Source organism: Erythrolamprus reginae, chromosome Z, assembly GCF_031021105.1.
Source record: "Erythrolamprus reginae isolate rEryReg1 chromosome Z, rEryReg1.hap1, whole genome shotgun sequence".
NCBI lineage: Eukaryota > Metazoa > Chordata > Lepidosauria > Squamata > Dipsadidae > Erythrolamprus > Erythrolamprus reginae.
The window spans coordinates 136405727-136429715 of NC_091963.1; the positions used below are offsets into that span (position 1 = coordinate 136405727).

The window sequence follows — 23989 nt, forward strand, 5'->3', positions numbered from 1 at the left end:
TGGCTGATGGAATAGAGTAGAGGGGAATGGGTAAAAAGAGAAAACACAGACATTTTATACAATGTAGGGCACTTTAATTAACTGAGGATTGTATTTTACAAGGGGTCTGATACAGGATAACTTTAGCCAGGGCAGCTGGATCAGCTGAATATGACAGAAAAAGATTAGGATGACCACAAGTGCCATCTGGATTTTGATAGCTTTGCAGTAACTATGTAATTATTCTTATCAAGGGGAATTAAAGAAAAAATAAGGGATAAGTTTTCTCTCCATGCTTACAATGCTCATAAAATGGCAAAATGCGGATTTTGAATATGCAAAAAGATCGATGGATCTTGGCTTTGCGAGAATTGCCACAATTTTAAGGAAGAGAAAGCCACTGCAGAGATTCTTCAGAGAATTAGCTTTGAGGCTATCTAAAGTTTCAGCTCAAATTCATTGTATCTAGAAGAAAATTCCAGGGAGCCTTCAGCTACGCTTGGTTGTGATTTGCCCTGGAAAGTGTGTAATAGTGGTGAGGAATGCAATAGACTGGTAGGTGAGATGTGATGAAGATAGAGAGTAGCACAATTTGGGTGAGTTAAGTGCGAGGTGGGACAACTCAGAGATTGGACATGCGTACAGATGCACAACTCTGGAAAAACATGGGGTGGAAGATGAGAGCAATGTTGATATTGCAGGCCACGTCAGCATTGACAAACGACAATAGAACAATTTTTTTTTTTCAAAAAGATTTATTTGGCCAGTTTAACGAAATTGCAGTAGGCATGCAAGGCACCGTTTAAGAGAAAGTGGGAAGGAAATGGCATACATTTTATTGCTATCAAAAATCACATACACAGAAGACGTTTCGACAACAAACCCCAGTTGCCCTCCCTTCAACCCTGATGCTGGTTTTGTTCCCATAAAAGAAAATAATCCTTTAAAAAAATCCCTAGGGAGGTTTTACCAGGCAAACCCTGTACAAGAAATTTCCCGTCTTCCAGAAGTTTTGGAGTACAACCCTCATCATTTTAGATCAGCACAATTAATAAGCAGCAGATATAACTCAGCCCCCATTACCTCTCCAACTGCCCAACTCCAAAACATTTGAATAGGATGGTCCTGCCTCAGATCAGAAAACAAAATTACGCAGTGACGGCTTGCGAGTCTGCTCCTGGCTGATTTTGAGGGAGAAATCTACCACTTTAGCTGATTGGGTGAGGCAACCCAGGGAGATCACATCAATATTGGGCCCCACAAAGCGTGCCACATTCTCTTCAGTGATTCCTCCACTAGCTTCGATCGTGACATGGGGGAAGGAGGTCTTTATGGTGCTGGCTGTAGGATGCAAGTCCTGCAGAAGAAGAGGGGGGAAAAATGAGCAAAAGTACCCGGGAAACCAAACGTTTTCAGTCTTATGATGACAATACCTATCAGAATTATAGATATACTGTACAGTGATACCTTGTCTTACAAACTTAATTGGTTCCGGGACGAGGTTCTTAAGATGAAAAGTTTGTAAGACGAAACAATGTTTCCCATAGGAATCAATGGAAAAGCGATTAATGCGTGCAAGCCCAAAATTCACCCCTTTTGCCAGCCAAAGCGCCCATTTTTGCGCTGCTGGGATTCCCCTGAGGGTCCCCTCCATGGGAAACCCCACCTCCGGACTTCCATTGCCAGCAAAGCGCCCATTTTTGCGCTGCTGGGATTCCCCTGCAGCATCACAAAAACACGGAAGTCCGGAGGTGGTGTTTCCCATGGAGGGGAGCCTCAGGAGAATCCCAGCAGCACAAAAACGGGCGCTTCGCTGGCAACGGAAGTCCAGAGGTGGGGCATCCCAGTGGCGACGGTGGATTTGTAAGGTGAAAATAGTTTGTAAGAAGAAGCAAAAAAATCTTAAACCCCGGGTTTGTATCTCGAAAAGTTTGTATGACGAGGCGTTTGTAAGATGAGGTATCACTGTATATGGAATATGAGGTCAAAATTGAGTGCAAGCCAAGAGGGGGATAATGGTCCCACACGAGACAAGATTTTTAAAAAAATACACAACATGTAATGTGTTCTGAAGGCCTCTCCAGAAGCAGAACTTTCACAAATCATGTTTTGTTCAAGAGTGGAAGATACCCAAGTCAAAAGCTTTATCCACATTGGAAGTTTAATCAGCTGTTTACTGTAAACATGTTTGTATGCCATGTTTCACTATGTAAACCCCTTCAAAGAACTATCATGTGTGGTGACACATACATATTCTAAATAAATAATACAATTAAATCAAACCCTGCAGCAACCTAATTCCTGTTTCCAGGAAATGGCAGCTGGTTATAATTTGGGGAAAACAAAGATTTCAGAGGGAAGATGCAATCTCGAGCCTGATGCTTTGAAAGCAATCCTCTTAACAACCTTTGAAACACTATTTTATCAGCTTTCAAATGTCAATATTCCAATCATGATCCAAAAGAACCAAACAGGTTTTTTTAAAAAAAAAATCAGTCATGAATTTTAGTTTCTAGATCTGCCTCATCTTCTCTCAGCCAAATACCTCAGGAGTAAAGTTGTCCAGCATGACAATATCAGCGCCACCCCCTGATGCTTCAAGAGCTTCTTCTAAGGAGCCACACTCCACTTCTATTTTCAGGGCAAAGCCACCTACTCGCCGGGCATTGTGAACTGCCTGTGGGATTGAAAACATTGCGAGATGATATTGACAGTGGACCAGGTTATATGTTGATGCCTGCAGAAGCTTGAGCTAACCTTAGGTAGAAACATAGAGAAGTCTGACGGCAGAAAAAGACCTCATGGTCCATCTAGTCTGCCCTTATACTATTTTCTGTATTTTATCTTAGGATGGATATATGTTTATCCTAGGCACATTTAAATTCAGTTACTGTGGATTTATCTACCACGTCTGCTGGAAGTTTGTTCCAAGGATCTACTACTCTTTCAGTCAAATAATATTTTCTCATGTTGCTTTTGATCTTTCCCCCAACTAACTTCAGATTGTGTCCCCTTGTCCTTGTGTTCACTTTCCTATTAAAAACACTTCCCTCCTGGACCTTATTTAACCCTTTAATATATTTAAATGTTTCGATCATGTCCCCCCTTTTCCTTCTGTCCTCCAGACTATACAGATTGAGTTCATGAAGTCTTTCCTGATACGTTTTATGCTTAAGACCTTCCACCATTCTTGTAGCCCGTCTTTGGACCCGTTCAATTTTGTCAATATCTTTTTGTAGGTGAGGTCTCCAGAACTGAACACAGTATTCCAAATGTGGTCTCACCAGCATTCTATATAGCGGGATCATAATCTCCCTATTTCATACCAGCCATTTAGCTAGATTCTCCGTGAAAACGTATCCTATAGAAAACAAACCTTAGATTAGTTGGTCTATTATACCGTGTCATTTGAGGGCCTCTATTAGGCCTGCTCTAAACCTGGATACAGATTCTAATTCTACAAAGCAGGGTTTTCCAATGATGATTCTAAGACATGTGGACTTCAACTCCCAGAATTCCCCAGCCAGCTTCAAATTCTGGGAGTTGAAGTCCATGCGTCATAAAATTACCAAGGTTGAGAAATCTTGCTGCAAACAGTCCCAGCCAACAAAATGAGATTATTGGCGGGGGGAGAGGGGTGTTGGTTTAAACTAATTCTCTATTTCCAAAGGCGCAATCAATTTGGAACAATTAAATTATAAATAAAATATAAAAACAGTTACCATATAATAGCAAAAGGATCCTACCAAATCAAAAGAGCCAAAATGATTCTGAATCTGTCCACTGTTGTTTTTAAACTATATAGTCCAATGTAATTTTTAATCTAGATAACAAGTAATGGTTAGTGAAATTGAGATGTATGCTCCCTATCATTACATGATCATGTAGCACATAAAATAGTGCAAAACTGAATGAAGATTGCAACTAGTGCTGGTTTTAAGACTAACCCCAATTTAATAAATAATACAGAGCATTTAAATTACTTTTTTATTGTTGTAAATCTGATTATATATTGGATTTTGGCATTTCTTTTTAAAGGCTAATTTGTACAGCTACCAAAGCTGACCTGCCATACTCAATTCGACCCTTAGGTGGCAGCAGAGAGACATGAGAAAACCCCTATTCTCTGCTGCTCTCCAGCAATCATTTAGATTATTGCAGGCTAGATCACAATCACTGTATAACATGAACACCTTTGCATTTGCGTACTCACTTGTGTAATACTGCCAGAGGCCCAGACGTGGTTGTCCTTCAACATGATGAGGCTTCCCAGATCGTAGCGGTGACAGGAGGCTCCCCCAACTAGAAGTGCATATTTTTCTGGGAGACGGAAGCCCGGGGTGGTCTTCCTTGTCCCCGCGACCTCTCCATGCCACCCAGCTTCCTGTGCTGCCCGGCAAGCTTTTGCTGCTGATGTGGCGACCCCACTACAGCGTCCCAGACAGTTCAAAGCTACTCGCTCGCCCAGCAAGAGGTCATTGGCACGCCCATGGACTTCAGCCACTCGGGTGACGGGTTCAACCCAGGTTCCTTCGGTTTGGAGCCACTCCACTGAACAGCCGACTTCAGTAAAGATAGTTTCGAAGAACGGGAAACCAGCTAAGACGCCGGGGGATTTGCAGAAGAGCACAGCGGACGCCTGATGGCTGCCCACCGCATAGCCTCCATAGTCAAAGCTGGGGGCATCTTCTTGCAACCAATCCTGGGCGAGTTGACGCAATCGGGCAGCAGGGAGAAGGTGTGAGAGGTTTGAGGGGGAAGCCATGGTGACTAAAAGGAAACCACAAGGATGTTGGCTAAGTTGTACCAGATAATACAGGTAGTCCTGGACTTATAACAGTTCATTTAGTGACTGTTCAAAGTTACAATACTACTGCTGTAACGCTCTCTACATGGGGCTACCTTTGAAAAGTGTTCGGAAACTTCAGATCGTGCAGAATGCAGCTGCGAGAGCTATCATGGGCTTTCCTAAATTTGCCCATGTCACACCAACACTCCGCAGTCTGCATTGGTTGCCGATCAGTTTCCGGTCACAATTCAAAGTGTTGGTTATGACCTATAAAGCCCTTCATGGCACCGGACCAGAATATCTCCGGGACCGCCTTCTGCCGCACGAATCCCAGCGACCAGTTAGGTCCCACAGAGTTGGCCTTCTCCGGGTCCCGTCAACTAAACAATGTCGTTTGGCGGGACCCAGGGGAAGAGCCTTCTCTGTGGCGGCCCCGACCCTTTGGAATCAACTCCCCCCAGATATCAGAGTTGCCCCCACCCTCCTAGCCTTTCGTAAGCTCCTTAAAACCCACCTCTGTCGTCAGGCATGGGGGAATTGACATGTTCCTTCCCCCTAGGCTTATAAAAATTGTGTATGGTATGCTAGTGTGTATGATTGCTTTTTAACTTGTGGTGTTCTTAAAATTAATTTAATATTGGATTTGTCTTGTATTGCTGTTGCTGTGAGCCGCCCCGAGTCTGCGGAGAGGGGCGGCATACAAATCTGATTAAACTAAACTAAACTACAATGGCACTGAACGAAGAGACATGACCGTTTTTCACTTATGACTATTTCAGCATCCCCATGGTCATGTGCAGGTGGAGATTGCCACGACCTCTGCTAGCGGTGTGTTGCATGCACAGCTTCAGGTTTGTTGCGTGTGCGCATCCCAGCAATATTTTGCTTCTGTGCATCTGCGGGAAGCGAAATCTAGAGGGATGCGCACACAAGAGATTTTGGCTTTTCTTTTTTTGCTTCCATGCATGCTCAGAAGCAAAAAATTGGCAAAATCTCACGTACGCGTGCATTCCCTCGCAATATTTTACTTCCTGCGCATGCGCAGAAACAAAATGTTAGGACCTGCATGCGCACATGCTAGAGAACTGAAGCTGTGCGCGCTGCTCTAGTTTTACGACTGGTGTGGCGTCCACATCCGTACCGGTAGGAACCCAATACTGGTCATGTAGTCAGAATTTGGATGCTTGCCAACTGACTCGTATTAACGGTGGTTGCAATGTCCCAGGGGTCATGGGATTCCCCTTTTGTGACCTTCTGACAATGCAGAAGCTGGATTCACTTAACAACCTTTTTACTAATTTTAGCAAATGCAGTGATTCGCTTACCAGCTGCATCAAGAAAGGTCGTAAAATGGGGCAAAACTCACTTAACAAATTTAATTTAATTTAATTAACTCCTTGTGGACTCTGGGCGATGTACAGTAATAGAGTAATATAATATAAAAGCAATATAAATAATAATAAATAACATACCGCGTTTCCCCAAAAATAAGACACTGTCTTATATTAATTTTTGCTCCAAAAGTTGTGCTACGTCTTATTTTCGGGGGGTGCCTTATATTTCCCAAATAAGACAAATTCACAGGCAGAAAAGCTGACACTCCCAAAGAAAGTGTACTGTACTGTACACTGATTATGGTACGGTACCTGTCAGTATGGCACACACACACACAAACGACGGCACTTATATGGTACAACAGTATACTCCCGCTATTGCAGCTTCCGGCCACCAGAGGAACTACAGTCTATGTACTGTAGTGGAGACTGTAATGGCGGTGAGACAGCAGCAGACTGTGTCTGCTGTACTGGACGGTAAAAAGTGATGGAAGGGGCCAGCAGGGGACCCCACATTATTACGGTACCGCTATGAACAGCTTTGAATGGTACCGTATGTTTTTCCACCGTACCGTATGTAAACTTGACTACGCCTTATTTTTGGGGGGTGCCTTATATTAGCAAATTCTGCATAACCTCTGACGTGCCTTACTTTCGGGGTACGTCTTATTTTCGGGGAAACAGGGTAATAGAACAATGGCAATATAAAACAGTTTAAAAAACCCAAAATACAACAGTCATTCAACAAACCTGGGCCGGGCTAGTTGGTCTTGCTCAGCAGACTCAGGCCTGCCAGCAGAGCCATGTTTTCACAGCATTTCGGAAGGCTAAGAGGATGGGGGCAGTGCGAGTCACTGGGGGTAGTTGATTCTACAGAACCGGAGCCGCCACAGAGAAGGCACTCCCAAGCCAATCGGCACTGTTTGGCTGATGGGACCTGGAGAAGGCCGACCCTGCAGGTTCTAGCCGGTCGCTGGGAGATACATGGCAGAAGACGGTCCTGTAAATAGTCCGGCACAGGGTTGGCAAAGTTGCCTCTTCTTTGACATGTGGACTTCAACTCCCAGAATTCCTGAACTAGGATGAGTGGCTCAGGAATTCTGGGAGTTGAAGTCCAAAGTCGCAGGAAGAGCCAACTTTGCCTACCCCTGATCTGGCGCAATGCCATTTAGGGCTTTATAAATAGAGTCTTCGGAGAGGGGCGGCATAAAAATTTAATAAATAAATAAACAAACAAACAAACAATAAAATAATAAGCTGCATCAACAGGGGGATAGACTCCAAGACTAGGAAGGTATTAATAGCACTCATTAATACCCTGGTCAGACCACACCTGCAGTATTGCATTCAGTTCTGGTCACCACACTTCAAAAGAGACATAGAAACTTTGGAAAAGGTGCAGAAAAGAGCAACCGAAATGATAAAGGGACTAGAAACCAAGACATATGAAGAGAGGTTGCTAGAACTGGGCATGGGAAGCCTAGAGAAAAAGAGGGCTGGGGGTGACACAATAGCAGTATACAGGTACTTGAGGGGTTGCCACGGAGAGGAGGAGTTCACACTATTTTCCAGGGCACCAGTGGGCCAGACGAGGAACAATGGATGGAAGCTCACCAAGGACAGATTCAACATGGAAATAAGGAAGAACTTCCTGATGGTCAGAACAATCAACCAGTGGAAAGGCCTGCCAGCAGAGGTTACACATTGAAGAAAATGGCTGGGGAGGTTTAGGATTTCCTGCTTGAGTAGGGGATTGGACTTGATGACCTCTAAGGTCCCTTTCAACTCAAAATAAATAAATAAATAAACCTCCTTGGAGGCTTCCGACAACCAATGTCAATGGGAAAGAGAATTTGCTTAACAATTGTATAAGTCACTTAATTATCATGGTGGTTCATTTAACAACTATGTCAAAAAAGGTTGTAAAATCAGACACGGCTCACTTAATGATCACATCATGTAGGGACAGAACGTCTAGTCAAAATTGGGGTCATAACATGAGGACTATTTATTTATTTTTATTGATTTATTTATTTTGTCCAATACACAATGAGGGTTTTAGTGGGTATATATCTATATACACATAGTAAAATACATGATGAAGGTTATAGAGGAGATATTCATAGTAAAATATATCTAAGAAAGAATAGAAAAGAAGATATAGGAATAGAACGTATCAATGAAAGAATAGAAGAAGAGATATAGGAATAGAAGAAAGGTATAGGAGATATAGGAGAGCAATTGGACAGGGGATGGAAGGCACTCTAGTGCACTTGTACTCGCCCCTTACTGACCTCTTAGGAATCTGGATAGGTCAACCGTAGATAATCTAAGGGTAAATTGTTTAAATATATTTATATTTATACAGTAATACTGTATTTCTTACTCTGGGAATCCCACTTGAGAATCCCTCATAAACATTTCTGATTCAAATTGATTTTACAGAAATATTCTGAGTTTCCAGTTTTTTTTCATCTAAAATGAATGAAAGCTCAGATGTGTTAGCCCCAGTTAATTCCCATTGCAAAGAGAAGTCTGAAACAATACTGTAATGTTAGTGCCAGGAAAGTTAAACATTTACAGATTAACAATTAGGAAGCTTCTCCTAATTCTTCTCCTATTCAATGAACTTTTAAAAGTTTTCAGTATTGTATGTTTTGGAAGTTTTTTCCTCAAAAGGGGCAACAAATACCTGTATCAATTTTACCTCCTAAAGAAATGGGTACCTAATTCTACTATTACCCCCCCTTGAAAGATAAGCTACCTCTGAGAAAATTTGCAACTTCTGCCAATTTGGAGCCCCTCCTCGATGGACAAGATCAAATTTTAGAACAGCCCAAATAAAGAAACATAAAATCTCAGGAAAACTATTGTATTTCCGGTTCAATGCCAGGGAAAAGGAAATCAAGTAAACCAGTGTAGTCCCTTTGCTACTTCTTAATCTTCATTTTACATTGAACAATCTTGCTCTTCACTCCAAATCCTACCCATGGGAAATTAAAAGAAGGGTGGTTCAGTTGCTCACCTGAAGGTTTTTGGTCTGGCCTTCCTGGTGCCGTCTGCTCTGTAGCCTTTTCTCTTGTCCAACTGGTGGTAGGAAGTAAATTTTTGGAATTCCTGGGAGGTGGGAGGCTCCGTGGTGGGGGGTGGGATTAGAACCCTGGTGATTCTTTTTGGCACTTTGTACCTTGGCTGTTGAAATAAACAAATCTCTCCCACAGCAGCTGGGGATCCAGCCTCAGACAGCTCAGTTGACAAAAGGTCCTTTATGGGTATAAAAAGATTTTAAAGTTCTATTAGCCACATAAATGGACAAAAGGACTTTGCAACACTCCTGTCAAGCAGCAATTAGTGGAAATTGTTTCAAAGACACTCAGATAAATGGGCAATCCTAGTAATTTCCTTAAGGAAAGAGGGGAAATTCAGTTGAATTTTGCATGCGGTATTGTACAAACAGGGTCAACAATCAGAAGGTGCCCTGTAGTGCCTCTTTTTTACTATTTATTTATTTGTCAAATATGTATTTGAAGACAAATTCCTTGTGTGTCCAATCACACTTGGCTAATAAAGAATTATATTGCATCAGACTGGAATACCTCCGAGACCGCCTTCTGCTACACATAGTTGGCCTTCTCCGGGTCCCATCGACTAAACAATGTCGTCTGGCAGGGCCCAGGGGGAGAGCCTTCTCTGTGGCAGCCCCGGCCCTCTGGAACCAACTCCCCCCAGAGATTAGGACTGCCCCCACCCTCCTCGCCTTTCATAAGTTATTAAAAACTCATCTTTGCCGCCAGGCATGGGGAAACTAACACACACACCAATTGTCAAGGCTGGTGTATTGTTTGATTGGTTGTGTGATTATTTTATTTTATTATAAGGGTTTTAAATTGTATTTTAAAATTGGATTTGTACACTGTTTATGTTGTTGTGAGCCGCCCTGAGTCCTCAGAGAGGGGTGGCATACAAATCTAATATATTATTATTATTATTATTATTATTATTATTATTATTATTATATGTATTTTTAATAGGTATAAGTGTATATACACTGCTCAAAAAAATAAAGGGAACACTTAAACAACAGAATATAACTCCAAGTAAATCAAACTTCTGTGAAATCAAACTGTCCATTTAGGAAGCAACACTGATTGACAATCAATTTCACATGCTGTTGTGCACATTCAACTTTGTACAGGACAAAGTATTCAGTGAGAATATTTCATTCATTCAGATCTAGGATGTGTTCTTTGAGTGTTCCCTTTATTTTTTTGAGCAGTATACATAAGATGGATACTGATAAGAGGGAATATTAGGACAGGGGACGGAAGGCACACTGGCGCGCTTAAGCATGTCCCTTGCTGATCTCTTAGGAATCAGGTGAGGTCAACAGTGGTACCCTTACAGTTTTGAAAAGGAATATAATAGCAAAAGATGTTAATTGATGTTAAATTATATTTAACATTTATGGGATGTCATTTTATGAAGAATACTGGGCCTTGCAAAGAAAATGCTTATAAAAATGGAAAGAAGTCATTTTCTGGATATATAGGAATGGATTCGAGACATGTTAACTGATTTTTGAAATGTCATTATACTCTAAAAATGAAAAGATGAAATGAAATATTTTTATATGTGGTAGATTTATCACTAAGATTAAATATTATATTCAGTTATATGAATATTTATTTATTTTTCAGTTTCTACATAGTCAGTCAATGACTCTGGGCAGCTTACAATTTTAAAAAATGTATTAAAATTAAAATGCTAGAAACATAATAAAAACAAAAGAAATATCTTATTACATTTGTTGTTGTTTTATTATTTTATATTAATCACTATAAGTATGTAGATTTTTTATACTATGTAATCATCCATATATTTTGTTACTCGATATTTTTAAAATTAAAACGCTATAAGCCAGAGTCACAATAGGCCAGACCCACAATAGGCCAATTTATTGTGTAAAATATTAATAACACTGCAGCCAAAGCCTCTCAGCTTCATTCAAAGTAGCTTCTTGATTTTGGACTCCAATATTTATTTACTGGGATAAATCCATTGGAGGTTAATTGAAATTCCTTATGAAAACTTCTCAATGGAGCTGGTCTATTGGCTCAGCATCTGATAACTGAAGTCAAAGTACAACAGAAAATCTCTAACTTTAGAAACTGTTTCTGGAAAGGATAATACATGGAACTCACTTTTCTGCACACAACAACAACAACAACAACAACAACAATAATAATAATAATAATATTTATTAGATTTGTATGCTGCCCCTCTCCGCAGACTCACTTTAGACTTTAACTGACTTTAACAGACTTTATCTGGCTCTGCTTGTTGTACTTGCAAGACCACTGTGGCGTGGGGAAAAATTAAGTATCCAAATTAATGTATCTCAAGTCAACCTTGGCAACTTTCAAGATAATAGAATAACAGAGTTGGAAGGGACCCTGGAGGTCCCCTAGTTCAACCTCTCAGGCAGGAAACCCAGTATCATTTCACACAAATGGTTGCCCGATCCAGCGGTGAAATCTACTTACCTTCCCTACTGGTTCGGAAGTGCAACTTCTGCACATGTGCACCACCACTGCACATACACCACCACGTGTTTTTTCACCCTCTGCGCATGCACATAAGACTGTGAGCATGCACAGGGTGTTAAAAAAAGAAAATTGTGACATCTGGGTGGAGTCTCACATTGCTGCCGCTACCGGTTCTCAAAACCACAGGCCACCACTGCTACCAGTACACCCATATTTGGCCGAACCGGTAGCATTTCACTCCAATGTCTGTAGAAAAACCTCCAATGTTGGAGCATACACAAATTCTGGAGGCAAGTCATTCCACTGATTAATTATTCTAACTGTCAGGAAATTTCTCTGTAGTTTTAGGTTGCTTCTCTCCTGGATTAATTCCCATTGCTTCTGCTTTCTGCTTTGAAGAATAGTTGACCACTCACTTCTCTTCATTAAACTCGACAAACCCATTTCCTGCAACCCTTCTTCATATTTTGGGCTTCAGTCACCTAATAATCTTTGTTGCTCTTCTCTGCACTTTTTGTGTGGACATCTTGGCTCGGGAATTCTGGGAGTTGAAGTCCACACATCTTAGCACTTCCAAATTGAGAAACACTGGTCTATCTAGATAAACCTCTATACTCAGTTGCTATTAAAAGCATGAAATGGCCAATCTATAGCAGAAGATCACAAACAGAGGATCAGAAACGAGATCTCAGCCATGGCACATTGTAACAATCTGGCTTCCTGGTTAAAAAGAACTCAGCCAGGAGGATATTTTCCCTGGGGATCATGAAAGTTGGTCTGGAAGAACCTGATCAAGCTCTCCCCAATTTACTCTGGTGAAAGATAAAGTTTCCAAGTTAAGCTCAATTCAGATGATCCTTTGTGGACACAGTCTCTCTTGGCCTTTTTCTGGGACATTTTCCAGCTTCACCCAGGACGTTGCTGGAAATCTTCCCTCCAAGCTAGGGTGTCTGAAACTGCAGTGCTGAAATCTGAACGAAGTTTATCTGATCTATTCCAGGTCTACAGGGTTTAAAACATGCAGGATCTCAATAACAAAAAGCTTTTTGAGAGAAAGAAAAGGGGGGGGAAATTATTCACACCCAATACATCATTCAGGGCCTGAGGACAATCATACTCTCCATATTGCTGGTCTATAACTCCCAGCAACCCCTAGGCTCGGACCTGCTTCCAGGAGGATGCTGGGAGTTGTAGATCAACAATACTAGGAATTTTAGAGGTTGATCAATCCACAGCGCCAGTTTACTAAAACCTGATAGTCTTGGCTCTCCTCAAAATGCAAATGCCTTAGCTGGGGATCCCACGTCACCTTCATGTTGACTCCTGAAGTCTTCCCTCCCTCTGTTACTAATTGTTAAGAAAAAGAAACTTTGATTATTTTATTGAAATCAACATTTCTTTGGACAGGATAATTCAGCTTGCAGGGTTGCCTATGAACTAACTATATTTGGATGGCTACAAATTTTTATAGGAAAACTAAACTTCCAATAGAAGAAAATTAAATAAGTGATTAAACTTTTATTTTCCTCCCCATGTTTTTTTAAGAACCAGCTTTTTTTCTTCACGAACTGAAAGTTTCCAAAAGTGTTTCTACAATCTCTCCCGCGGGCGGGATGGATAAATATCCATTAAAAAGTATGCGAGTTATCCGGAAAGTAAGGTTACAAGGCACCTAGCTCTTGCAAGGAATATTTGCAGGGGAAGTTGGTATTACTATCGTGTAGCAGGAAGCCAGCGGAAGAGAACAAACGGTGCCAGTGGTCAATAGATCATTGACTGGCGTTGTGGTAAAGGTTAGAGACGAACGTCCTCATTCTGTTTCCCTCCAAGGGCGAAATGCGTGCTATAATATTTATTTATTATTTATTTTATTTATTCGATTTTTATGCCGCCCTTCTCCTTAGACTCAGGGCGGCTTACAACATGTTAGCAATAGCACTTTTTTAACAGAGCTAGGCTATTGCCCCCACAATCCGGGTCCTCATTTTACCCACCTCGGAAGGATGGAAGGCTGAGTCAACCTTGAGCCGGTGAGGAGATTTGAACCGCTGACCTTCAGATCTACAAGTCAGCTTCAGTGGCCTGCAGTACAGCACTCTACCTGCTGCGCCACCCCGGCTCATGCTACCTGAACGCGAAGGGCATGAACGCTACTGCAGTGGGTGCCCAAGATTTTTCTTGCCATTTGCTGAATTTTGCATTTTTTGGCTGAAGTAGAAAAGCCTCACCTCCAATCTCGAAACAGTCAAGAAATTCTTGGACGGCACCGTTGACTTTGTGCACTTCAGTAAGCATCTTGGGCTCCTACTGCAGTAGTGTTTGCGCCCTTAGCATTCAGATACCATATTACAGCGTGAACTTCGCACTTGGGAGGGAAACGGAATGAGGACGCTCACCTCCAACCTTCACAACGCTAATCGATGATCTACTGACCCCTGGCACTGTTTGTTCTCTTCCGCTAGCTTCCTGCTACACGACAGTAATACCAACTTCCCCCGCGAACATTCCCTGCAAGAGCTACGAGCCTTGTAACCTTACTTTCCAGATAACCCTTGTATTTAAATTTATCTAATTATTTAAAAAATATTTATATTGCTTTTATTATTTTCACAAATAGCTCAAGGGGAACACATCCAACATAGCCTCCTCCTCCTATAACGATGAGACAACTGATCAGAGAAGCCACTTGTTTGAAAAAGGTCTAGGGAGGCAGGTCTCCTACTTGGGCAGGGGATTGGACTAGATCAGTGATGGGTTTCTACGGGTACGGTCAGGTACGCAGTACCGGTAGCAAAATTTGGAGCTCCACCCTAGAGCACCCAATTTGCACTGAAAGATGTTGAAAGAAAATGCATAAGCCACGCCCACAGTGTGGTAGTAGAAATATGGGTAGCCCATCACTGGACTAGATACAAGACCTCCACGGTCCCTTCCAGACCTATTCTGGTTGATTCAATGCGTGAATTAATGAATGAAAGCAATTGGCCCAAAGCTACCGTACCTAGTTGGCTTCCAAAGCTAAGGCAGGATTTGAACTCACGGTCTCCCGCTGATTCATAGAAAAGGGGAAGAACTGTTGAAAAGTGGAAATAAAAGGCTTATTCTGAAGCCATGCCTGCAGCAGATTACCGTTTTACGAAGAAGAAGAAGAAAAGGGTATTTTAAAATATTTTCTCCCCGTCCCCAGATACTCCGCATACTAGCCTTTGTTTCCATCTACTTGCATTGTTTTCTTCCTTTCACTTCTCTGATTGGATGAGGTCAGGCGCAGATCCCCGCCTCTCTAACTTCCTTCCTTTTGGATTGGTTGGAAAACTCGGCGTGTGTTTTGATAGCTTCCTTCTATCGATCGCGGCTGCTAGCGTGTTAATGCTGCTACCCAATCAGAGGCCATTGCACTGGCTCTCGTTGATTGGCGGAGAGACTGGGTGAACCCGGGAAAAGAAATATCCCGCGATCCAACGTGGCCGGCGTGTGTTTTTATCGTGCTTGCTGTTGGGGGTGCCTCGCCGTCTGCGATAGGCAGAAATCCAGGTAAATTTCAGTGCTGTTTTTTTTTTTAATTAATTCATTTAGCACCAGAAACAGTTTTAATTTCAACAACTGCACAGAAAAAATGATATTTCAACCAGTGCTTGATTGAATTTCATGGAATTTATGGCTACCGAATCTGGTTTTGGAAAACACCCTGCAAATTCTAGACGGCATGAGGAAGTTAACCTCTGGGTTGGCATCTTAATGGTCGTCCAGAATTTTGCAGCCCAGATCCACGAGTCCCAGTTAATGATGATAATCATTTGCCTGCTATCCTTAAAACAGTGTTTCCCAACCTTGGCAACTTGAAGATATTTGGACTTTAACTCCCAGAATTCCCCAGCCAGCGAATGCTGGCTGGCGAATTCTGGGAGTTGAAGTTCAAATATCTTCAAGTTGCCAAGGTTGGGAAACACTTCCTTAAAAAATAGAATTAAAAAGTCGGAGAGATCAGCTTAGTTAGAGGTTCCGCAGCTTCTAGGGCTGGAGTTGGTTTTTAAAAAGAAGGATATTTTGGAGTGGTGTAAGGTGAAATTCTTGGAGGCAGGTTTTATCTAGCCCAGATTCCCCAGACGATCCAGCTAAAAACTTGTGAAAAGTCTGTACGATCTGAAAGAAAAAGCCCTTAGAGAGTTTTGGCTCAGGTTGTGCTAAATGGTGGTTTACTTCGTCATGATTATTGAACAAACCATAGTTAACTGTGTCCCTGAAAGGTCATGATTTACCAACCACAGTATTGTACTTGATATTATTATGGTAAGCCAAACCAAACCTCCAGGGACAGAGAAACCTATGGACCTATGGATATTCAATATCTGTCGGGTGTTTTACCTCAAAAACTACTATAGATAGTTTTAATGTCCTAATCTGCCTTATTATTATTATTATTATTATTATTATTATTATTTATTAGATTTGTATGCCGCCTCTCTCCGAAGACTCAGGGCGGCTCAATAATAATAGAAACAATATAACAGTGAAACAAATCTAATATTAAAAATAAAACATATATAAAAACCCAGCAATTAAAACCATACAACACATACATGCCAAACATAAAATATAAAAGCCTGGGGGAGGATGTCTCAGTTCCCCCATGCCTGGCGATAAAGGTGGGTCTTGAGTAATTTGCAAAAGACAAGGAGGGTGGGGGCCGTTCTAATTTCTGGGGGGAGTTGATTCCACAAGGCCGGGGCCGCCACAGAGAAGGCTCTTCCCCTGGGGCCCGCCAAACTACATTGTTTGGTCGACGGGACCCGGAAAAGGCCAACTCTGTGGGACCTTATCGGCCGCTGGGATTCGTGCGGTAGAAGGCGGTTCCGGAGGTATTCTGGTCCAATGCCATGTAGGGCTTTAAAGGTCATTACCAACACTTTGAATTGTGACCGGAAACTGATCAGCAGCCAGTGCAAGCCACGGAGTATTGCAGAAACGTGGGCGAATCTAGGGAGCCCCACGATGACTCTCGCGGCCGCATTCTGCACGATCTGAAGTTTCCGAACACTATTCCTTGAATGGAAAACTACCCTTACAAGAGTAGCAAAGAAGCTGATAGATAGCCCATGGAACTAAATAAGGATGGCATTTTGCTTCTGCTGCTGTGATTGATAGATGATCAGAAACCACTTTAGCAAAAGTACATCTTCCTTATGTTAAGGCTTTGAACCCTGTTTTTGAGGAGGACAGCCTTCTGCATATGCTCAGAAGCACCCCTTCCTTGAAAGATTCTGGTGTAAGCCCTTATACTGAAAGTAAATCTTCATCCCTGAGTTTTGGAACATGTCGACTCTAATTAAGTCAAAATTTGAGGACATAAGGATTATGTTTCGGTGAATTGGAGAAGTTGGAAATTGGGATGAAACTGGATTTTTGCAGTTTTTGGAGTGCATCTGAACGAACTAGAGAACACTGGGGCAGCTACTTCACCCAGGATGACTTTATGGCAAAACTCCACTTTGTCTGTCTCCATTCTGATCCTTACAGATGAAAAGGGCATATTTACATTCATCATCTCAAAGACAGAGGGATATTTTTTCCCCAAACCATAGGTCTTATATGGCATTGTGCTCCAGACACTGGGAGCAAAGAAGTTGATTTTATTTCAATTTTTGTTATATGTAATTGAAATTAAATAGGGTGATTATTCTCTGATTTTGTTTTTAATACTTAATCCAGAATAATATATGGTAAAAAACTAGAAGTTTATGGAGGCCATGTCTAAAGTTTTGAAGATGTTAAGATTGCTCTGACATGGCAGAATATCCTACAGTGCAGGTATTCCTCAATGTATAAAAGATCATATAGTGACTGTTCAAAGTTACAATGGCATTGAAAAAAGTGACTTATGACCATTTGTTGCAGCATCCTCGGGGTCACATGATCAAAATCAAGCAATTCTTGCTTGGCAGTTGACTCATATTTATGTCAGTTGCAGTGTCTAGGGGTCATGTGATCGTCTTTTGTGAACTACTGCCAAGCAAAAGGGGTGAATGGGGAAGCCAATTTATTTAAGAACTATGCTACTAATTTAACAACTGCAGTGATTCTCTCAGCAACTCTGGCAAAATTCACTTAACAAATATCTGGCTTACCAACAGAAATTTTGGGTTCAGTTGTAGTCATAAATCAAGGACTAAAGGAGAATGTCTGAAATAGTATTTCTTGTTTTTTGCCAAACCACTTTATTAAACCTTTCTTTCCTTCTCTCCTTCCCTCTATCCATTTCGTTTGTCTCCTTCCTTCCTTCCTTCCTTCCTTCCTTCCTTCCTTCCTTCCTTCCTTCCTTCCTTCCTTCCTTCCTTCCAGGTGTAACTGATCATGGCATCAACAAAGAGGGACAAAGGGAAGGAAACTGACACAAATGCCCAGTTTCAGGCCACCATAGGCAAGGAAGGAAGGGCAGCCTGCCAGACCTGCAAACATGAAATGTGTGTGAATCCATCTGACCCTCAGCAGCACATGGCCAACAATGCCCATGACAGTACCATAGAGTCTTCTGGGTCCCAGACTGGCAAAGAACATAGAGTTTCAGAAGATTGTGGTCATGCAAACACCATATTCAAAAAGACAGAGGTAACAGAGCTTCAGTTGTATTTGCTCACCCATAACCATTTTATGCATCTCATTGATTATTTGTCTCATCTTCAAGAAGTTCCTAAGCATTTTTTGAACTTATAGATATGAATTTCTTGGAATGCTGTAAGAATTATTTAAAGCCACAGTTTTGGAGAAAGTGAATGACAGAGTTTGCATGTGGTACTAAGCTGTTTAGCCATAGTTTCATGGGTAATTATGATTGCCTGGTTGTTTGCCAAAACACTATGCTTAGGCCAAGCCAATTATACAGCTAGGTAATCAGTGGGACAATTTGTCTCCAATTGTGAATGCTCCAATATTGGAAGGTTTTTTTAAAAGAGATTGTACATTTGGACAACTATTTATGTGAAATGATTTCCTGCTTAAATAGAGGGTTGAACTAGAAGACTAGGTCCTTCCAACTCTGTTATTCTGTTACATGGTGGCTTACTCTATAGATAAATCTGATCTTTGTCAACTTTCTTGTCTCTTAGATAGTGCCTATTAGCTTGGGGTTTCCAATGGGGGAGCATCATAGTGGAAGTGATTGATTGATTGATTAAGAAACAGATTCCACATTTCTCCCGATCTGTTTCCCACCTTCTCCATCTTTAATGGGGCCATAATGTTTGCTTGTGTATTAATGTGTATTTTTACAATTTTTATCTTTTACGGCTGTAAGCCATCCAGATTGACCCCATAGTAAGATGGGCGGCAATACATTTTATAAATAAGTAAATTTATATAAATAAATATTTAATTAAATCTGACAAACATCCAAAAAAATTATAAACCTTTTCTTAATCTCAAATTGCCCTAAAAAGTAAAGTAGCAAATCCTAGTGATTATAAGAAGCTGTGACACAAGATTGGTGGGTTTTTTTTAAGTTCTAATTTAAAACTCAAAGAAGGAAAGAATCTGGGCTACCATAGAAAGATCCACTTTAAATTTTCCTCTGCCCTCCGCTTCAAGCACACGTCTAACTTCTTATAATCGAGTTGTAAATAGGCCATTGCAAAGGGGTAGGGCCACTTTCTTATTCTCAAAAAGGTAAATATTCACTTTATTCTGATTTCTCTCGCTAGGCCTCCTTGAACGCCTGCTCAACGAAGGACGAGGAAGAAATAGACGAGGCAGTAGTGACTAATGGGCCCTGTGCATCTCCAGCACCATTTCGGTTTAGTGTCAATCCAACTTTGGAAGACATGTGAGGCACCCCTTTATCTCATCCCGCTTACCCTTCATTCATGCCATTTCCCCTTTCTGGAAGGGGGGCATATGGACAATCTCTTGGGCATTCTCATCCTCTCTTCCACTTTGTCTCCTACAGTCGGAGCCTCCAGTCGGCCTTCGCAGCTGAGAGAGGCTGGGGAAAGTACCACCAACCTCGGAATCTGCTTCTTGCTCTGGTTGGGGAAGTTGGGGAGCTGGCAGAGCTCTTGTGAGTATAGCAGTCTGTGCAATGTGGGGGGGGGGGGGAAAGATGGGGTATTGGTAGATCCAAAAATGCCTTCTTGGGGACCATAAATGTTTTTCTTTACTTCTGCTGCATTTGCCCACGCATGAGGAAAAAAGTCCAAAGTACTTTTTATTTTTATTTTTTAAAAAACAAAAGTACTTTCTACTTCTTCAGTAGGAAAAGGTACAAAGAAGATCAAGTAAGATTAATTTATTTATTTATTTATTTTAAATACATAAATAAATTGGGACAGGGTTCAGACATGTTGCTTTGCCAATCTGGACCCTTTGGTTTGATCTTAAATGACTCTTTTTTAAATTTATTCCATGATGCTTTTTTCATGATTTTATCAATTTGGAATGTTCCATAGGTCAGTGTTTCCCAACCTTGGCAACTTGAAGATATCTGGACTTCAACTCCCAGAATTCCCCAGCCAGCAAATGCTGGCTGGGGAATTCTGGGAGTTGAAGTCCAGATATCTTCAAGTTGCCAAGGTTGGGAAACACTGCCATAGGTTGTGTTACAAATGAAAGTGAATATGCATGTCCCAGGGTAATGTTGCAGAATCCAATTTGGGTCAATAAGTGGACCAGAAGTTTTGTCTTCTGAGCTTTTGGATTTGTTGTGGAGCCATCCAGAGGGAACTTCTCTGTAGTTTAGAGCACGAGTCTCCAATCATGGCAACTTTTAGGACTTGTAGACTTCCAGATTTCCTCAGCCAGCTTTCCTGAGGAACTCTGAGAGTTGAAGTCCACAAGTCTTAGTTGCCATGGTTGTAGGCCCCTGGCCTAGAGAGTTCCCTCAAGAAGGGCTCCACCATAAATCTGAAAGCTCGGAAGAAAGTATCTCTAATCCAGGTGACTGACCCAATGCAGACTGCGGAGTGTTGGTGTTATATGGGCATTTTTGGGAAAGCCCATGATTGCTCTCACAGCTGCATTCTGCACGATCTGAAGTTTCCGAACACTTTTCAAAGGTAGCCCCATGTAGAGAGCATCACAGTAGTCCAGCCTCGAGGTGATGAGGGCATGAGTGACTGTGAGCAGTGACCCCCGGTCCAAATAGGGCCGCAACTGGTGCACCAGGTGAACCTGGGCAAACGGCCACCTCGCCACCATGGGGGATTTGTCTTTTCTCATGGTCTTAGGTGACCCCTGTAAAACGGTCGTTCGACCCCTAAAGGGGTCCTGACCCCCAGGTTGAGAGCCACTGTTTTAAGTTGCTTTTTGCACTCGGTGCTTTTGTCTGTGGTCTTTTTTTAGCCAATGGCGAGAAGAAGCTCCCGAAGGCCTACCAGGGTGGACTGCGTTGGAGCGTGAGGACCTCAGCGATGAGCTCAGTGATGTCCTCATTTATCTGGTGGCTCTGGCAAACAAGTGCCACGTGGATCTCCCTACGGCTGCTCTCCGCAAAATAGAGAAGAACCGCCTTAAATACCCAGCCAAGCGTGTCTATGGTTCCTCCAAGAAATACACAGAGTATCAGGAATAAGTATGGAGTGTCTATCTTCCTGGAGGGAGGGAAGGGGGGGGGGGGGGAAACCACTCCGTGGCTTCCAGAAAATGCTCCTTTCACGATTTAGGTGAGATGAGTAGTTCAAAGCGACCCCTTTTTCGCCCTAGACTTTGTGGGACGGACCCAGCAAGCTCTGATCCAAAGATTGACAAAGAGACCTGTTGTAAAGGTCTCTGTTTTTTGTTCATTTATCTTTTCTTTTGCAAAACTAGATTTGGCCACCCAAGGAACTGTTGGGCTTCAGTTCAACCTCCCTGAGATCATATTGGCCGAGAGTCATTGCAGTTTTGAGCCCAACCATAGTTGGAAGGCTGCAGGTTCTCCATCCTAAACTTCAAGGGTTGCAGGTGGATGCACAGGTGTGCGGAGCGAACTCCTATCCGCTTGTGGAAAAAAGGTCATTTACTGAGAAATACATCCCCTTCCTCGTGGAGGTGTATCCAGCATAAACAAGCAAGGGGCTTTTTATAAACTCTGTTTTCTTAGTGAGGCCAGATTCTTCTCTCCAGCTCCTGGTTACAGTTTAGTTTTGCTTTTAAAATAAAAATAGGTGGCTGACGTTTTGACATGAGGAGTTGACAATTTCTTCCCGTTCTGCACATTCTTTCCAACAGAATTGCTCTCCCTGAGGTGTAGATTACATCTCATTTTGGTATTCCCTTTGGTTCTTAAAATCAAGCAGAGGGCATTTTTTAAAGGGGGGGGGGAGAGAATGGTGAGAGGCTGAAGAATGAAGCGGCTGTGGGTGGTTTTCTTGCCCAAAGTGGCAAAGTAGCAAGGCTACCGTTGTAAAACAATAAAATTTCAAGAGGTTGCTAAATACTGTACACCTTTTTTGTGTTTATTCATTTGACCCTACAAAGTGGGCGGAAAGGACGAGGGATATCATGGTGCAAATGTGACATTCCCCTATGACATGCGCGTGACAGTACAATGTATAGGCAGCGCATGCATGTATGATATTGCAACACGGGTGCAGAAACTGGAGCACATGTCAGGAGGTTGCAGCAAAAAATGTCACGATGTGGGAGGTATTGTGGATAGAAATGGATACCTGTTTTCTTCTTCGGCACTTCAATATCCCCTCCATCATATTCCTATTCTTGATGGCCCAATAAATTCTCCTGCTGATTCTGCATATTACAGGTAGTCCTCAACTTAACGACCGCAATTGGAACCAGAATTTCTGTTGCTAAACAGTGTAAGTCAGTGATGGTGAATCTATGACACGGGTGCCACAGGTGGTACATGGAGCCATATCTGCTGGCACGCAAGCTGCTGCCCTGGGTCAGCTCCAACATGCATGTATGTGCCAGCCAGCTGATTTTTGGCTTGCACAGAGGTTCTGAGGGCGTTTTTGGCTTCCAGAGAGCCTCCAGGGGGATGGGGGAGGGCGTTTTTAGCCTACCCTGGCTCCAGAGAAGCCTTTGGACCTGGGGGAGGGTGAAACACAAGCCTACTGGGCCCACCAGAAGTTGGGAAACAGGCTGTTTCTGATTTCCAGAGGCCTCCTGGGAATGAGGGAATATGTCTTTGCCCTCCCCAGGCATTGAGTTATGGGTGTAAACACTTGCGCATGTGCATAGCGCCGCCCATGCTCTATCGGCACCCAAGGAAAAAAAGGTTCGCCATCACTGGTATAAGTGAAGTGTGCCCAATTTCATGATCTTTTTTGCCATGATTGGCAAAATCACTGCAGTTGTTAAGTGAGTTATATTAAGTGAATCCAACTTCTCACATTGAATTTGCTTGTCAGAAGCCAGTTAGGAGTGCTTGAATTCAAGATGTTGCAATCATAAATACTTGCCAAGCATCCAACTGTTGATCACATCATCATGGAGTTACAACTGTCCTAAGTGCAAGAACTGTTCATAAGTCACTTTCTTCACTGCCTGTTCTGTCTGGGTGCCCCCAGACTTCAACACCAACTGGAAAAAACAGCCAGACACGCTGGTAAAAGCAAAGGCACTTTATAGTTTGAAAAATAAACACAGAGAAAAACCTGTTCTTCCCAACAGGCAGGCTATGAGGCTTCACAGCAGAGTCCTGACGGCCAGACAATACAGCAGACTTCTTGCTGGCACCCACACCACTGTAGAGAATAAGACCCACGCCTTTCCCCCCAAGGTTTCAGCCTTCAAGGCCACAAGCCAGAATCAGAGACGCCAAAGATCACAGCCAGGTCCCAGGACTCCCAAAGATAATACTCCACAATACAGGAAGGGTGGGTCTGCCTTTTCAGCCTTTCTGGGGAGAACCACACCCAAACCCAGCTGTTGCCTATTTAGGGCTGGAAATACCTGGCTAATTGTCCCCTTCTTTGGGCTGCTCTTCTCTGCCTGAGATCAATGATGGCTTGTGCATTTTCATCTAAGGACTCCAGGCTGCTTGCTGGGGAGGGCTCCACCCCGGGGGACTCAGGCTGTTCTCCCTCTCCCTTGGCCTGATATTCCTCCTCCCCGTCTTCCAGGGCCTCCTCCTCCTCCTCCTGTTCCTCATCCTCCCCCTCTGAGCATGGAGCCGGCAGAGGTTCAGCCGTTCCCTGAGGAGCCTCAGACGGAATCACAACACTGCCCTTGTAACTTCTGTTGCTGAATGAAGGTTGTAAGTGGAGGACTACCTGTATGATATTAAACTGAGAACTAGAGAGTTAATTTTCTTGGTGTCATATTTTTGTGGCTTACCAATTCTTGACCTCTAATATCTCGGCATTCTTGCAGAAGATCTGTAGATATTGTTGAAAATATTTGATTCTCAT

At 42.5% G+C, this 23989-nt stretch overlaps 2 protein-coding genes across 6 annotated transcripts; one reads left to right on the forward strand and one right to left on the reverse strand.

The window, feature by feature from the left end:
- Positions 1 to 714: 714 nt before the first annotated feature.
- QPRT (quinolinate phosphoribosyltransferase) lies at positions 715 to 14966 on the reverse strand. Of its 4 annotated transcripts, none has more exons than XM_070726636.1 (5): positions 14853 to 14966; positions 9128 to 9366; positions 4193 to 4749; positions 2525 to 2656; positions 715 to 1336 (listed from the first exon to the last, which is right to left on the reverse strand). In XM_070726636.1, exons 3-5 carry the CDS (start codon positions 4742 to 4744, stop codon positions 1115 to 1117), a joined length of 906 nt encoding a protein of 301 aa, XP_070582737.1. In that variant the 5' UTR covers positions 4745 to 4749; positions 9128 to 9366; positions 14853 to 14966; the 3' UTR covers positions 715 to 1114. The 4 variants fall into 4 exon arrangements, with proteins under 4 accessions (XP_070582737.1, XP_070582738.1, XP_070582736.1 ...); XM_070726637.1 differs by having other exon boundaries at positions 14650 to 14902; XM_070726635.1 differs by having other exon boundaries at positions 14778 to 14897.
- Positions 14967 to 15065: 99 nt separating this feature from the next.
- Positions 15066 to 23792, forward strand: DCTPP1 (dCTP pyrophosphatase 1). Of its 2 annotated transcripts, XM_070726640.1 has the most exons (6): positions 15100 to 15182; positions 17988 to 18254; positions 19343 to 19464; positions 19588 to 19698; positions 20979 to 21207; positions 23702 to 23792. In XM_070726640.1, exons 2-5 carry the CDS (start codon positions 18000 to 18002, stop codon positions 21205 to 21207), a joined length of 717 nt encoding a protein of 238 aa, XP_070582741.1. In that variant the 5' UTR covers positions 15100 to 15182; positions 17988 to 17999; the 3' UTR covers positions 23702 to 23792. The 2 variants fall into 2 exon arrangements, with proteins under 2 accessions (XP_070582740.1, XP_070582741.1); XM_070726639.1 differs by lacking the exon at positions 23702 to 23792 and having other exon boundaries at positions 15066 to 15182; positions 20979 to 22051.
- The last annotated feature ends 197 nt before the right edge of the window (positions 23793 to 23989 follow it).

What these genes read in the sequence shown, in the direction of transcription:
- DCTPP1 (XM_070726639.1), top strand. Translation starts at nt 18,000, where the DNA reads ATGGCATCAACAAAGAGGGACAAAGGGAAGGAAACTGACACAAATGCC. An exon ending in CCATATTCAAAAAGACAGAG is followed by an intron (nt 18,255 to 19,342) that starts GTAACAGAGCTT and finishes TTCTCTCGCTAG; the next exon opens with GCCTCCTTGAACGCCTGCTC. An exon ending in AATCCAACTTTGGAAGACAT is followed by an intron (nt 19,465 to 19,587) that starts GTGAGGCACCCC and finishes TGTCTCCTACAG; the next exon opens with TCGGAGCCTCCAGTCGGCCT.
- QPRT (XM_070726636.1), bottom strand. Translation starts at nt 4,744, where the DNA reads ATGGCTTCCCCCTCAAACCTCTCACACCTTCTCCCTGCTGCCCGATTG. An exon ending in CCTCTGGCAGTATTACACAA is followed by an intron (nt 2,657 to 4,192) that starts GTGAGTACGCAA and finishes TCAATCCCACAG; the next exon opens with GCAGTTCACAATGCCCGGCG. An exon ending in TGGACAACTTTACTCCTGAG is followed by an intron (nt 1,337 to 2,524) that starts GTATTTGGCTGA and finishes CTTCTTCTGCAG; the next exon opens with GACTTGCATCCTACAGCCAG.